The 15,168-nt window shown below is 42.4% G+C and overlaps 1 protein-coding gene across 1 annotated transcript in view; it reads left to right on the top strand.

The window, feature by feature from the left end:
* LOC148879219 (ARM repeat superfamily protein) overlaps positions 1-15,168 on the top strand; it is a 129,608-nt gene that overhangs the window by 106,761 nt on the left and 7,679 nt on the right. The window contains exons 31-34 of the mRNA XM_088974156.1: positions 14,284-14,412; positions 14,492-14,577; positions 14,676-14,791; positions 14,894-15,006. Coding sequence (XP_088830282.1) covers positions 14,284-14,412; positions 14,492-14,577; positions 14,676-14,791; positions 14,894-15,006 — 444 coding nt within the window. The remainder of the gene's footprint in view (positions 1-14,283; positions 14,413-14,491; positions 14,578-14,675; positions 14,792-14,893; positions 15,007-15,168) is intronic.

Genomic DNA, 15,168 nt, shown 5'->3' with positions numbered 1-15,168 from the left:
TCATCTACATACACCACCAACAGTATTTTTCCTCCCGGAGAGTCATGACTAAATACAGAATGGTCAACTTTGCACTGTTTCATGCCAAACTTCTTTACCACCTCACTGAATCTACCAAACCATGCTCGAGGAGACTGTTTAAGCCCATATATAGCCTTCCTTAGTCTGCACACCTTACCATCCTCCCCCTGAGCAACAAACCCTAGAGGTTGCTCCATGTAGACCTCCTCGAGTAAGTCACCATGCAAAAAGGCATTCTTGATATCAAGCTGATATATTGACCACTCATACATGGTTGCAAGAGAGATCACAACACGAACTGACCCTATCTTAGCAACCGGTGAGGTCTCTGTGTAGTCAATGCCATAGGTTTGGGAGTACTCTTTTGCAACTAATTGCGCTTTCAGGCGTTCAACACTACCATAAGGCAGATACTTAACCGTAAGTTGAAAAACAGTCCTAGAAGTAGGGACTGTGTTTGAAACAAAGGAAACTAGCAAGAGAAGATTAGAGAAGAAGAGAGAGCTGCAGCAAGAAGAGTTAGAGGATGAGAGTTTCGAACATAACCTCCCTCTAACTCTCTAATACACTTTTATTAAGTTAATCTTTTAGTAATTACAAAAGAGGTCCTTAGTTGGACAAGAAATTACAAAAGGAGGAACATAAAAGAGTATGGGCCCAGAATAAGGCCCATTACAGAGAACATAAAGATAACATACAGTAACAGCCTATGGGCCATTCGGCCCATCTTCTCTACACTCCCCCTCAAGCCGAGCATAGATGTCAATCATGCCTAGCTTGCCAGTGTCATGATGAAGTCTTGCCTTGGAGATGACTTAGGTGAGAAAGTCTGCCAATTGGTCTTCAGAGGTAACGAATGGAAGGCACACTTCTCCGGAGGAGACTCTTTCTCGGATAAAATGTCTATCAACTTCAATATGTTTGGTTCGATCATGTTGTACTGGGTTGTGAGCAATGTTGATGGCAGCCTGATTATCACAGTACAACATCATGGGTTTGTCATGATCAATCCCAAGTTCTTCCATTAAGGACCTTAGCCACAACAATTCCGAGACCCCATGTGCCATGGCCCTATACTCTACTTCTGCAGAAGATCTGGCCACAACAGATTGTTTCTTACTCCTCCAAGAGACAACATTACCAGCCACCAGACTGCAATATCCTGAAGTAGTTCTTCTGTCATCCATATTTCCAGCCCAATCAGCATCAGTATAGGCTTCAAGTTTCAAGTGGTCATGCTTGGTAAATAGGATTCCTTTCCCTGGAGAGCCTTTCAGATAGCACAAAATCCGTTCTGCTGCTGCCATATGAGTATCTCTAGGAGCATGCATGAATTGGCTAATGCAACTGACAGCATACGCAATATCTGGTCTAGTCATGCACAGGTACAGGAGCTTCCCAAGAAGTCTCTGAAAAACCCCTTTGTCTTCCAACAGAGTTCCATCTGTAGCTGAGGTTTGTGACTCATATCAATGGGAGTTGCAGTTGGTCTTGCACCCAGTTTTCCAGTTTCAGACAATAAATCAAGAACATATTTCCTTTGGGAAATAAGGATCCCATCCTTTGATCTAGCAACTTCAATGCCAAGGAAGTATCTCAACTCCCCCAGATCCTTAATCTCAAATTCTGTACGGAGGAAAGACTTAAGAGCCAGAATGCCTGAGGCATCATCACCAGTCACTATAATGTCATCAACATACACAATGAGATACACTACCAATGATCTACTTTTCTTCACAAACAGAGTATGATCCGACTGTGTCTGAACATAGCCGAATTTAACAAGTGCAGCTCTAAATCTCTCAAACCGGGATCTAGGAGATTGTTTGAGACCATAAAGAGATTTCTTCAATCTACATACCTTTCCTTGCATATCTTTCCCATACATCCCTGGGGGAAGGCACATGTAGACTTCCTCATGTAAGTCACCATTCAGGAATGCATTCTTTACATCCAACTGATAGAGAGGCCAATCAAAGTGAGCTGCCAGAGATAAAAGAACTCTCACATATGTCATCTTGGCAACAGGGGCAAAAGTCTCCAGGTAGTCAATCTCATATGTTTGTGTATAGCCTTTTGCAACAAGCCTAGCCTTGTACCTCTCAATAGTTCCATCAGCCCTATATTTAATGGTGAAAACCCACTTGCACCCAACCGGATCCTTCCCTTCAGGCAAATCCACCACCTCCCAAATACCATTTGCATGTAGAGCATCCATTTCGGTTTCCATGGCATCTCTCCATTCTGGAATCCCAAGAGCTTCTGAGACAGACCTAGGAATGGGGTTAGAAGCAATAGAAGAGAGATAGGCAAAGTATGAAGGAGAAAGCAGGTCATAGGAAAGGTGTTTGGAAATGCAGTATGCAGTACATTTCCGCTTCCCTTTCCTAACAGCAATGGGGACATCAAGGTCTGGAAAAGATGAATCCAAAGGTAGTTGAAGCAATACATGTTATCTCATCTGTGATTGGGAATGTATGAGCTTCATCTGTTGTAAAGGAAACCACTTTCTCATTCCTGGATCTCTGCCTTTGATACACTTTGGGATTATGGATAGGGCGAGGGGGTAAAGAAATAGGGTCCCTGGGACAAGAGGTATGAAGTGATTGATCCTCCTTTGACTCATTTGGTGAGGATACAGGTTTGTCAAGAGACTCAACTGGGACAGGAAGAGGAAGAGCAAAAACTTGTGACAGACTCTCCCCCTGTGGACGATGTCCATCCTGAGAGGAACCATAAAAAGGAGAAAGCTCATTAAATGTAACATCCATAGAGACATGTCGGGTGCCAGTCTTTGGATCAAAACAGCAATAACCCTTTTGTGTGGGGGAGTAACCAAGGAAGATACATTTGTGGGCTTTCGGTTCACACTTGTGTCTTTGCACACTTGGAATGTGAACATAGCAGGTACAGCCAAACACACGAAGAGGAATTGGGAAGAGAACCTTGTCTGGATGAAGAAGACTGAAAGGGGATTTAAACCCTAGAACCCTGAATGGCATATGGTTTATGAGATAGGTAGCAGTAAGTACAGCATCACCCCAAAATCTTGTGGGAACATGTGAGGCAAACAAAAGGCTCCTTGCAACTTCAACAATATGTCTATTTTTCCTCTCAGCAACTCCATTTTGTTCAGGGGTTCTAACACAGGAGCTTTGATGAATAACCCCCATGTCTGAAAGATACAAGGATAAACTCTTCTCAAAATACTCTTTTGCATTGTCAGATCTGAAAACCTTAATTCTGGTACCAAATTGAGTTAAAACAAGCTCATGAAATTGCCTCACAAGTCTTAGGACTTCATCCCGGGATTTCATTAAATATATCAAGGTGAATCTAGAGAAGTCATCAATAAACAAGATAAAAAATCCGTAACCTCCCATAGAGGATAAATGGTATGGCCCCCACACATCGGAGTGCACAATATGAAAAAAAAAAGAGGATCTTTTATTGCTCACAGGGTAATTTTTTCTACAATGCTTTGACAACTGACAGGACTCACAATTGAGACTGGACACACTGACTCCCTTAAACAGTTTTGGAAACAAATGGCTTAAAGCAGAAAAAGGTAAATGACCCAACCGACAATGAATCAACATAATTTGACTAACAGACTCTGAAAAAGTAGAACCAAAAGCAACATTCTTGGGATGACCAAAGCATTGGCCAGGGGTGTCAAACAAGTATATTCCATTCGCTTCATGGCCACTCCCAATCACCTTCTGAGACTTCAGGTCCTGAAACACACAGTGAGAAGGGAAAAAGGTTACACAACAATTCAATGATTTGGTCAGGCTACTTACAGATAACAAATTGGTATTTAATTTAGGCACATGAAGAGTGGAAGATAAGAGTAAGGAGTCTGTAGCCTTGACAGTTCCCTTGCCGGAAATAGGGGCAAGAGAACCATCAGCAAAGGTGATTTTGTCACGGCCAGGAAGTAAATCATATGAAACAAATAAAGTGGAAAGGTTGGTCATGTGATCAGAAGCACCTGAGTCTATGATCCAAGGGGTTTTGTGTTTAGCTGAGGTGGATGCATAGTTAGCAGAAGCCCTTATACCTGAGTGAGCAAATGCAATGGTGGCTGAACTTACAGAAGGGATGGATGATGAAGATGCACCTTCAAGCTGACTGATCATCTTTCCAAACTTCTCATATTCAGCTTTCATGGCTGCCAACTGTGCAATGGTAGATTCAACCTCTGTATCTGTGCTTGTGGCTACATGTGCACTTCCCGTCTTTCTACTATCATTCTTCTTCTGGAATCTGATAGGTACAAGATTGGGATGCAATTTCCAGCACTTGTCCTTTGAATGTTTCGGCTTCTTACAATATTCACACACCACTTCCTTCCTTCCTGTGCCACTGTGAGCTTCTGTAACCCCTTTGGGTTTAATTCCCATATTTGCAAAATGATCATTAATACCAACTCCTTGAGCCTGCACTTGCCTTCTACTTTCTTCACTGCTGACCAGAGTATATGCTTGTGACAATGAAACATCTTCCTTGGACAAGATGTTTTGCTTTGTAATATCATATTCAGAATTCAACCCTGTCAAGAACTCAAACACCCTATTCCGTTCAACCAATTTCCTGTATGTTTCAGCATCCTTAGGGGTATCCCAAGTCATAGCCTCTATCAAATCAATCTCTTGCCATATAGATTTTAAGATTGAGATGTATGCTGCAAGTGACTTCTCCCCCTGTCTTAGATTTTTCACATCACTTCTCAGTTTGTAAGCTCTAGCAACATTCAACTTCTGGGAATAAGTCTCTGCAACACTATCCCAGATCTCTTTAGCCGAATTCATCCACAGATAATGTTGACTGATCTGTGGCTGCATTGAGTTCACAAGCCACCCAATCACAGTGTAGTTTTCTTGTACCCATCTCTCATAAGATGGATCATCCTCTGGAGGAGCTTTCTTGCTCCCAGAAATAAAACCCCATTTTCCTTTGCTACAAATATGGATTTTCACTGATTGTGACCAAGCTAAGTAATTGGTCCCATCAAGCTTGACTGTAGTTACAACTAGCATAGAATCGGTTGGGGTTCCCAACATCTGCCCATATTCAGCAGTATTCTTGTTTTCAAAGTTTGAGAAATCCGTCATGCAAAGTTCGGTGATAGTTCTTTTCTTTTCTGTTTCAGCCTCCAAAAGACACCCAACAACCTCCAAACACAAGATATTTCTGATTCTAACAGACGATGTCCCAAGAGGAAGACAAAAGAAATACAGTCCTTGAGAGACCTTCTGTCGAACACTCAGTGTGCAATACTTAACAGCCCACTGTTTACTGTTTCAGCCTTCAAAGTATAGGGCACTGTTTACTGTTTCAACCTTCAAGAAGGGGCTGGACTAGTACCTCTTTGTTTTAACAGTCTCAACAACTTCCCAACCCAATAATCAGCCGAATAGGACCTCCAAAAACAACCCAGAAATTTTTGGGTAGGAGCAGTCCAACAACAGTGGCCGAATGAAGCAGTCTCAGAAGCAGTGATTCCAGGGGTATTTCGGCTACTTGACAGTCCAGAAAAGAGATAAAAACTACCCAGAAATCTCTGGATTAAGTTAGACCAGAGGATAGCCGAATAGTAGCACTGTTTCCAAGGAAACTTCGGCCCTTTTAACAGTCCAGAACAGTGAAAAATTAACCTAGAAACAACTGAGCAAAGACTTACAGTAAGAGAGTCTCTAGTTTGTACAATAAACCAGGCCGAACACTTGTCCTCTAGGATGACTTCGAAAAACCCTTTTCTCTGATTTTAAATCAAGCAAAGCAACTTGTTCTCTGATTCTTCTTGATCACCGAACCCTTCTCCAAGTGTGTAGAAGCTTGGGAACCCTCCAATGACCTCCAAGAATCAGGCGGATGACTGTAAACTCTCAGCCCTAGAACCTCCTCATGTAGTTGGTTGGACTAGAACCACATGAGGGACACGCCAAGCAGTGGCCTGCTCTGATACCAAGTTGAAAAACAGTCCTAGAAGTAGGGACTGTGTTTGAAACAAAAGAAACTAGCAAGAGAAGATTAGAGAAGAAGAGAGAGCTGCAACAAGAAGAGTTAGAGGATGAGAGTTTCGAACATAACCTCCCTCTAACTCTTTAATACACTTTTATTAAGTTAATCTTTTAGTAATTACAAGAGAGGTCCTTAGTTGGACAAGAAATTACAAAAAGAGGAAAATAAAAGAGTATGAGCCCAGAATAAGGCCCATTACAGAGAAGAACATAAAGATAACATATAGTAACAGCCTATGGGCCATTCGGCCCATCTTCTCTACACCGTATAAACCCACTTACAACCAACAGCTTGCTTCCCAGGAGGTAGAGCAGCGAGGTCCCAAGTATGATTAACCTAGAAACAACTTCGGCCCTTTTAACAGTCCAGAACAGTGAAAAATTAACCTAGAAACAACTGAGCAAAGACTTACAGTAAGAGAGTCTCTGGTTTGTACAATAAACCAGGCCGAACACTTGTCCTCTAGGATGACTTCGAAAAACCCTTTTCTCTGATTTTAAATCAAGCAAAGCAACTTGTTCTCTGATTCTTCTTGATCACCGAACCCTTCTCCAAGTGTGTAGAAGCTTGGGAACCCTCCAATGACCTCCAAGAATCAGGCGGATGACTGTAAACTCTCAGCCCTAGAACCTCCTCATGTAGTTGGTTGGACTAGAACCACATGAGGGACACGCCAAGCAGTGGCCTGCTCTGATACCAAGTTGAAAAACAGTCCTAGAAGTAGGGACTGTGTTTGAAACAAAAGAAACTAGCAAGAGAAGATTAGAGAAGAAGAGAGAGCTGCAACAAGAAGAGTTAGAGGATGAGAGTTTCGAACATAACCTCCCTCTAACTCTTTAATACACTTTTATTAAGTTAATCTTTTAGTAATTACAAGAGAGGTCCTTAGTTGGACAAGAAATTACAAAAAGAGGAAAATAAAAGAGTATGAGCCCAGAATAAGGCCCATTACAGAGAAGAACATAAAGATAACATACAGTAACAGCCTATGGGCCATTCGGCCCATCTTCTCTACACCGTATAAACCCACTTACAACCAACAGCTTGCTTCCCAGGAGGTAGAGCAGCGAGGTCCCAAGTATGATTATGATGAAGGGCTGAGAGTTCTTCTTCCATGGCACGGCACCACCCTGGAGAGGCAAGGGCTTCCTGGACATCTTTAGGAACAATAACTGATGATAACAAGGTAACAAACTGGCGATGGGAAGCGGAAAGGTGAGTAAGAGAAACATAATTAGAAATGGGATGAAGGGTGCAAGTACGTTTACCTTTCCGCAAAGCAATGGGTAGATCAATCTCAGATGCCAAGTGGGGTTTTGGTGCCGGATCCGTCGACGGAGATGTAGCCAGAGGAGTAGTAGTCGGTGCACGTGGGCGATGTGTATACACATGACGGATAGGTGGGTGTTCAACAAGTGGTGGAACCGGAGGCAAGGATTTGGTCACAACTGGAACAAAGGGAGGAGGATCGACAACGGGAAGTGGAAGGGGAGGAGGTGATGAGGAAGAAGAAGCATCACCAGACCCCAAAAAGAACGGAGTAGACTCAAAGAAATTGACATCAGCACACACAAAGGACCGTCGAGAACCAGGATGGTAACACCTATACCCTTTCTGGGTCCAAGAATAGCCAAGGAAGATGCACTTGAGAGAACGGGCATCAAACTTGTCGTTCCCAGGACCCAGATTATGGACAAAACAGACACACCCAAAAACTCTCGGCATAAGAGGGAACGGAGACAAAGAGGGAAACAAGACCTAAAATAGAGACTGACCATCAAGGATGAACGTGGGCATCCAATTAATCAGAAAACAAGAGGTAAGCACTGCATCACTCCAAAAAGGTTTGGGAACATGCATGTGATGCATTAGGGATCTTGTTGTTTCAAGGAGATGGCGATTCTTTCTCTCAGTCACCCTGTTTTGTTGTGGGGTGTAGGTACACGAGGTCTGATGTATAATGCCGTGTTGGTCCAAGTATTCCTGAAATGATGAGGATAAATATTCGCGGCCATTATCAGAACGAAAAACTTTGATGTGGGTACCAAATTGGTTACGAATTTTAGCATAAAATTTTTGGAAAATGGTAAACAATTCACTTCTTTTTTTCATTAAATAGAGCCACGTCATCCTTGAAAAATCATCCACAAAAATGACAAAATATCTGTATCCATTATATGACATTACTTTATAAGGACCCCAAACATTTGAATGAACTAAAGAAAAAGGACTCGATACATGGTTATCAACCCTAGAACTAAAGGGAACACGACGGTGTTTCCCAAACTGACACGACTCACAATCCAAAACAGAAAGCTGACTCAAGGACGGAACCAAGGACTTCAAGACTTTGAGCGACGGATGACCAAATCGGCAGTGCCACTGGAGAGGAGAAAGCGATGACTGGAGAACTGTTGAAGTTCTACCATCACCACCGTCAAGATAATACAGTCCACCTGCTTCATGCCCTCCACCAATCTTCATCCCCGTCTTGAGATCCTGAAAGACACACATAGAAGGATAATAGGTAATGGAGCAGTTAAGTGATTTGGTCAGCTTACTAACAGGCATAAGGTTAAAAGGCAATTTAGGAACATACAGAACTGATGAGAGGGATACAGGATCTAGGTCAACATTACCAACACCACAAATTGAGGATGTGGAACCATTAGCAAGGGTGACAAATTGTGATGTTGAGTAATGAGATAAGGAGGAAAACACACCTGGAGTTCCAATCATGTGATCGGAGGCTCCAGAGTCAATGATCCAGGGATTGGGTGTAGATGCCAGACAAGCCATACCTGAGTGAGCAAAAGTCGTCGTGTTCTGCTGTGATTGGATAAACCTCTCATATTCATCACGGGGAACACTCACCATCTCCTTCATGGGACCATCTGTGGATGTAGGAGGCAACTGGTCAGATGAATGATTCTCCTGTTTAAAGTTGGAACTTGAGTCATCGGTTGCGGCATGATTGGCCCAGGTTGAGGGAGGACCATGTAAATCATAACAGTAGTTGATGGTATGTCCATCCATACCACAATGAGTGCACTTCCTCGGGCCTGAGCTACGTCCTCTACCACGGGCTCCCCCTGAATCTCTGCTCCCAGTACGACCACCACCACGATTATAAGTAGACCCACCATTGCCACTTTGGCCATATGCAGAACCACTACCAACACCACGGCCAGACTGAGCTCCCCGAGCTCCACCTCTACCACCACGGCCTCTCGATGCAGCAAAGGCAGATCTATCTGAGATATTAGAGTTCTCAGTAGATCCGATAGAAATCCTCCGAAGTCGAGCAAATACCTCTTCTAGGGATGGAAGAGTTGATCTCCCTATTATCTGAGCCCGTACTGATTCATACTCAGACTTTAGTCCCACCAAAAATCTAGTCACATCAAGCTGCTCTCTCTGTTGTTGTTGAATCTTGACATCAGAAGTGAGAGGATGATAGACATTCAACTCATTACGTATGTTCCTCATGTTGGCATAGTACTCCTCAAGACTCTGATTGCCCTGTTGCAGATTAAAGTACTCTTGATAAAGCTGATAAACTATGGTTGTATTGTCCTGCCCCGAATACAATTTTTTCGCATGGTCCCACACGTCTTTGGCGGTATCAAGGAACATGAAGTTCACACTAATCCTGGGTTCCATACTGTTCCACAACCATGTGATGATCTGAGCGTCCTCTTGCTCCCAATCTTCATACTCGTGAGAGTCAGAGGAGGGTTTCTCCTCTCTGATATGTTTTACCTTCTTCTTTGCCTTTAGAAAGACTTCAACAGATTTAGCCCAAGGCACATAATTCTCTCCATTTAACTTAATGGAGGTCATCTGAACATTCAGGTAGTTTGTAGGCACCATCACACTAGGTTTATAATCATTACTGTCTCCCATTATGTTATCACCAATTCTGCACACTTGTTGAATTCTATTATCACTGAGATCTGCACACTACACACCACTAGGTCACACCTGTCACACTGATTGCAGCACTAATTGTTGCTGGAATGTGTGCACAAACCCTGCTCCTACAACTACCTGAAATCTCACCACTATATGATCATATCTCTTCCTTCAACATGCACAAAGAAACCAACATAAACCCTAGCACTTACTGGCCGAAACACTATATGATCATATCTCTTCAAAAAAACCTAGAACTGAAATCTCTTACCTTATCGCTGAAGTAACACCCATGCGAGCAGGAGAGCAGTCCACACACAACAGCCGCTTCACACACAACAACCACACACAATTCGGCCCTCTATTCTTCCTCTACTAGGAGAGGGCGATCTTAGAAATCACAGCAACTGACCACATACGACCTGACTGGAGGCATAGAGACCCCCAAGGGAAGAGGGCGATCACTCCTTTTCAGCCCTTTCCCTTATCTCCAATCGAATACAGGAAAAAAAAAAAAAAAAAAAAAAAAAAAAAGAGGAAAACCCTAGATAGGGTGCGCAGAGAATGAACCCTAGGCAAGCAGAAATCTAGGCAGATTTAACCTGCTCTGATATCATGTTAGAATTCAGGTCTGCCTTAGAGTTCGGCCTGACTGAGTTCAGTTATGTAGAAGAAGAAAGAATGATAGAGAAAGAGAGAAAGAGAGAAAGAGAGAAGAGAGTTCTGGTTCGAACTGAAAGAGTCAACATAACTTCTCCCAGTCGGCCAGTAAGTATTTATATTATTATTAAAACATAACTAAAAAGACCTATGTGCCCTTACTTAAGAGCACATGTTTCAACACAACATTACAGATCAGCAACATCAATCAAGGTATAAAGATAGAAATACCCCTACGCTAACAACCTCAATCTTTCCAGTGTCCTTAAGCAAGTCTAGGACATATTTCCTTTGGGAGATGAAGATACCCTTTTTTGATCGGGCAACCTCAATTCCTAGGAAGTATTTGGCAGGTCCTAGATCTTTCACTTCGAACCGTGTGGCAAGGAAGCCCTTCAAACTTTGAATTTCATCCTCCCAGTCACCAGTAACAATTATGTCATCCACATATACTTTTCACATTGTGCATTCTGATGTGTGGGGCCCTGTTACTTTACCTTCTGAGAGTGGCTACAAGTACTTCATTACCTTCATTGACGATTATTCCAGATACACTTGGGTATATCCAATGCGAACCCATGAGGAAGTACCAAAAATTATCCAAGATTTTCAGCGGATGCTCTTCACCCAATTTCAGACCGAGATTCAAATATTCTAATCAGACAATGCAAAAGAGTTTGAAATAGACATTGACATTGAATTCTACAATGCTTGCTTGCCTACAATGATGCTTGCTTAACTGACATGTTTGACAAGAAAAATTAGAAACAGACATTGACTTACACAGTTCTGGAAAAACCGATTTCAAGGTCTCAAAAGACAAATGACCCAGACGACAGTGCCACAAATACATTTTACTCTTTTTGAACCGACTCATAGACTCTGTAACATGAAGACCAGCCGTATTCTCCAGCATGTAGAGTCCATCAACCATGTGTCCCCCACCAATCATCCTCCCCGAGGCCAAATCCTGAATCACACAATAGGTAGGGAAAAAAGTCACAGAATAGTTCAAGGAATTTGTAACACTACTGACTGAGAACAAATTCATAGGGAATTTTGGAACATGAAGAACATCAGAAAGAGTAAGGCCGAGGGGAAGAGAGAGAGTTCCTTGACCAGCTATGGAAGTGTATGATCCATCAGCTAGTCTCGCTTTCTCTTCCGGAAAGAGGGCAATAAGTTTGAAAGTAAGAGGGCATACCAGTTATGTGTTTTGGCGCTCCAGAATCGATGATCCATGGAGAGTCAAGGTTGTGTGAGGCAGCATGGAAAGCTGTGGCAAGATTACATGATATGGATGCAAAAGAGGTGGTGGGAGGAGCATCCATCTGGAGAATTGCTCTACCATAAAGCTCCAAATGGTCACAGAAGGAGTTTACAATATCCTCCCTTGGGTTTGATCCAGAGTAGCTGTGTTGGCTATGTGGTGTTTGAGGCACAGTAGAAGTGGAGGGCTGATTCTCCCGAGTAACCATATTTGCCATGTGGTGTTTCTTGGTACCTTGTTGCCCAGGTCTTCTAATTACATCTGAGCCTTGCTTCATGGGTAAATCCTGAGCCCACTTTGGTTTCCCATGGAGATCCCAACAAGTATCTTTGGTGTGTCGGGGCTTCTGACAATTAGTGCACCACAATCTTTCCTTATTCATGATTCTAGGTTTAGAAGTACTCAAAAACACAGGCACACTGCCTTACAGAGCTATTACAGTCCACAACTAGGCACTTGCTAATTTTCAGTTTCACAGAGAACCAAACGCAAACACTGCAGCTGCAGTACTAGGATGTATGACCTACACTGTGTAGGAGTCCACAGAACAATATACGAACTGCTCTTGCAGTGTAACCAGGTCTGAATGATCTACAGTTTTGCAACTTCAATACAGCTTCTCAACCGAGAGAAAAAAAAAAAAAAAAACTCAGTAGAAACAGCAATACAAGTGGTGGTGCACCACACCTAATCGGCTGATATCCACTTTCCAGGACAGCCGAACAATCACTTAGGGTCTAGGGTTCAACCAGTCTCTTGGAGAGTTGAATAGAGCAACATACAATTGGAGGAAGGGGAACAGTCCCTACACAGATTTTGGGACATTAACAGTCGTGCAAGAAGAGAGCCATAAACAGGAAAAAAAGTTTCAGTCCCTATGTCACCCGAACTGTGAATAGGTAGAACAGTCATGGATTTGAATTTCTCTTCAGGTCAGAACCTTCCTTCGAACATCTGAGATGGATTTCCATAGACTTCTTAGCCGAGCCACACCAGCTACCAGCACCTAAGGCTGGAAGTTGAACAGTCAGTAGCAGAACCCTTTTTTCTGTGCCAGGAAGTTGAACAGTCAGCTTTCATGTAGCAGAACCCAACTCCACAGTGGAAGCAATCCGCAGCACTAGAGAATGCTTCCTCTCCTTGTCTTCGAGCATTAGGACTATAGCTTCTACGCAGCAGTGGAGAGAGACCTCAGCTGGCTGTTTTCCAGGCTTGGACAGTCCTGCTCTGATACCATGTTGAGCAGGAGAAGGAGAAGAAGAAGGGAAGAAGGAAGAAGAAGAAGAAGAAGAAGAAGAAGAAGAAGAAGAAGAAGAAGAATAAGAGGCTACAGAGTTAAGGCCTCAAAAACTTAGCTTCAGACGAATGAAGCTTTGCATTTATACTATTCTGGCCATACATAACAATATGTCTACAGAATTACAAAAATACCCCTGCGGGTACCAAGTCTGTGAACAGTACTTGTAATACACCTGTTAACAGGGATAATGTGTTTCAACTCTCTGATGGTTCCCCATTATTCTTGGAGGGTGGGAAGGGGATCTAGCATCATGTTTTGGGAGGATGATTGGTCTTGAATTGGGAAGTTTTGTGAGTTATGTCCAAGGCTGTACAGGTTGGGTCGGAAGGGAGTGCCTATTTCTGAATGTTATGAAGTTTCAAATGGTTCTGTGGTGTGGATTCCAAACTTTAGAAGACCTCTCCTCAACTGGGAGTTGGAGGAATGTGTGGAGCTGCTACCAAAATTGCAGCCTCTGGAAGCTAACCCGTCAGGTGATGACATCAGATGGTGGAAGGAGTGCAAGGATGAAAAATTTACAGTCAAGTCAATGTACTCTATTCTGATCAGAAATATGGTGGAAGCCGATCCAATTTAGGGAGTGGGGGAAACCAATGCCCCCAAGAGTGGAAGCCTTTACCTGGCTGTTAGCCAGGCAGTGCCTACTGATTCAGGACATCCTAAAGGGTCGAGAATTGCAATATCCAAGCAGAGTGAGGTCACAAAGATATAGGCATGTCATGTTTACTAAAGTTTCTTTTCTTATGTTTATATTTGTTTCTGCTTTAGTTGTTCATTTGCAATTCAGACATACTTCGTCAACACTCAGTGACTGTTGTTAGAGTTGCATATGAAAATTTGGAAAAGATGATTGACAGACCCGTGCTAACTTTACTTAGCCTTTTCTTGCCTTAGTATGTAGGCCATGATCCATCATATATGTTACTTTAGATTAAAGGATTAGTTGTACTAGTTTACTCTTGTTTTAGAGATTTAAGTCCGTCTTCCCTGGAATAATTATTTAGAATTATGATTTCAGGTAAATCTTGGTTAACAGCTCTTTCTCTCCTCCAAGTCCATGGATATGTTCATGAATTATGTTATCTTTCAGGTAAGGAACTCTGCAATTCGGATGCTTTTTCAGACTCTTGGAAGTCATGGACAGAAATTTTCAAGGACCATGTGGGAGGATTGCCTTTGGAATTACGTTTTTCCTACATTAGATTGTGTTTCTCACATGGTAAGTTGAAATTCTTCCAGATTATGATTCAATCTGCTTTTCTGCTTCTTTTCTCAACAGTTACGAATATTTTTTCCAGGCAGCAACTTCATCGACTGATGAATGGCAAGGGAAAGAACTTGGAACCCGACGAGGAAAAGCAGTTCACATGCTTATACATCACAGGCATGTAAATTATCAATCCTGTCCTAGGAAATCTTCTTCTTATCAACATAATTTTTATGTATTTTTACCAATATTTCACCTGTTTGATAAACTTGCAGTCGTAATACAGCTCAAAAACAGTGGGATGAGACACTTGTATTGGTTTTAGGTGGAATTGCACGCATCCTACGCTTCTTTTTCCCTTTCCTGAGAAGTTTAAGCAACTTCTGGTCAGGTGGGTCTAATCATGTATAATATTTCAGCTGACTGCGGCCACATTGATTTACATATGAGTAATAAATTGACATTTCATAATTGATGGCTTTCATTTTTGAAGGATGGGAGTCTTTGCTGCTCTTTGTAAGGAATAGCATTTTAAATGGTAGTAAAGAGGTGGCCCTTGCAGCAATAAATTGTTTACAAACAACTGTTATTTCACATTCTCCTAAGGTAACCATTGGGTGGTCTTCAGCAGGGGCTTGATTGCTACATAAAGTAAACCACATATGATGCCCATTTAGATTTCTGTTGATTTTCATTTAGAACATGGCGATTTGTTCTCAATGGGTTGGCTTAATTGATATGTTCTTGTTCTACATACTAAAATAGTAC

Source organism: Nelumbo lutea, chromosome 1 (assembly GCF_056320005.1).
Source record: "Nelumbo lutea isolate HS-2025 chromosome 1, American lotus-T2T, whole genome shotgun sequence".
Lineage (NCBI taxonomy): Eukaryota > Viridiplantae > Streptophyta > Magnoliopsida > Proteales > Nelumbonaceae > Nelumbo > Nelumbo lutea.
The sequence above is the reverse complement of the archived record's forward strand: the minus strand, read 5'-3'. Positions and strand labels throughout refer to the sequence as shown.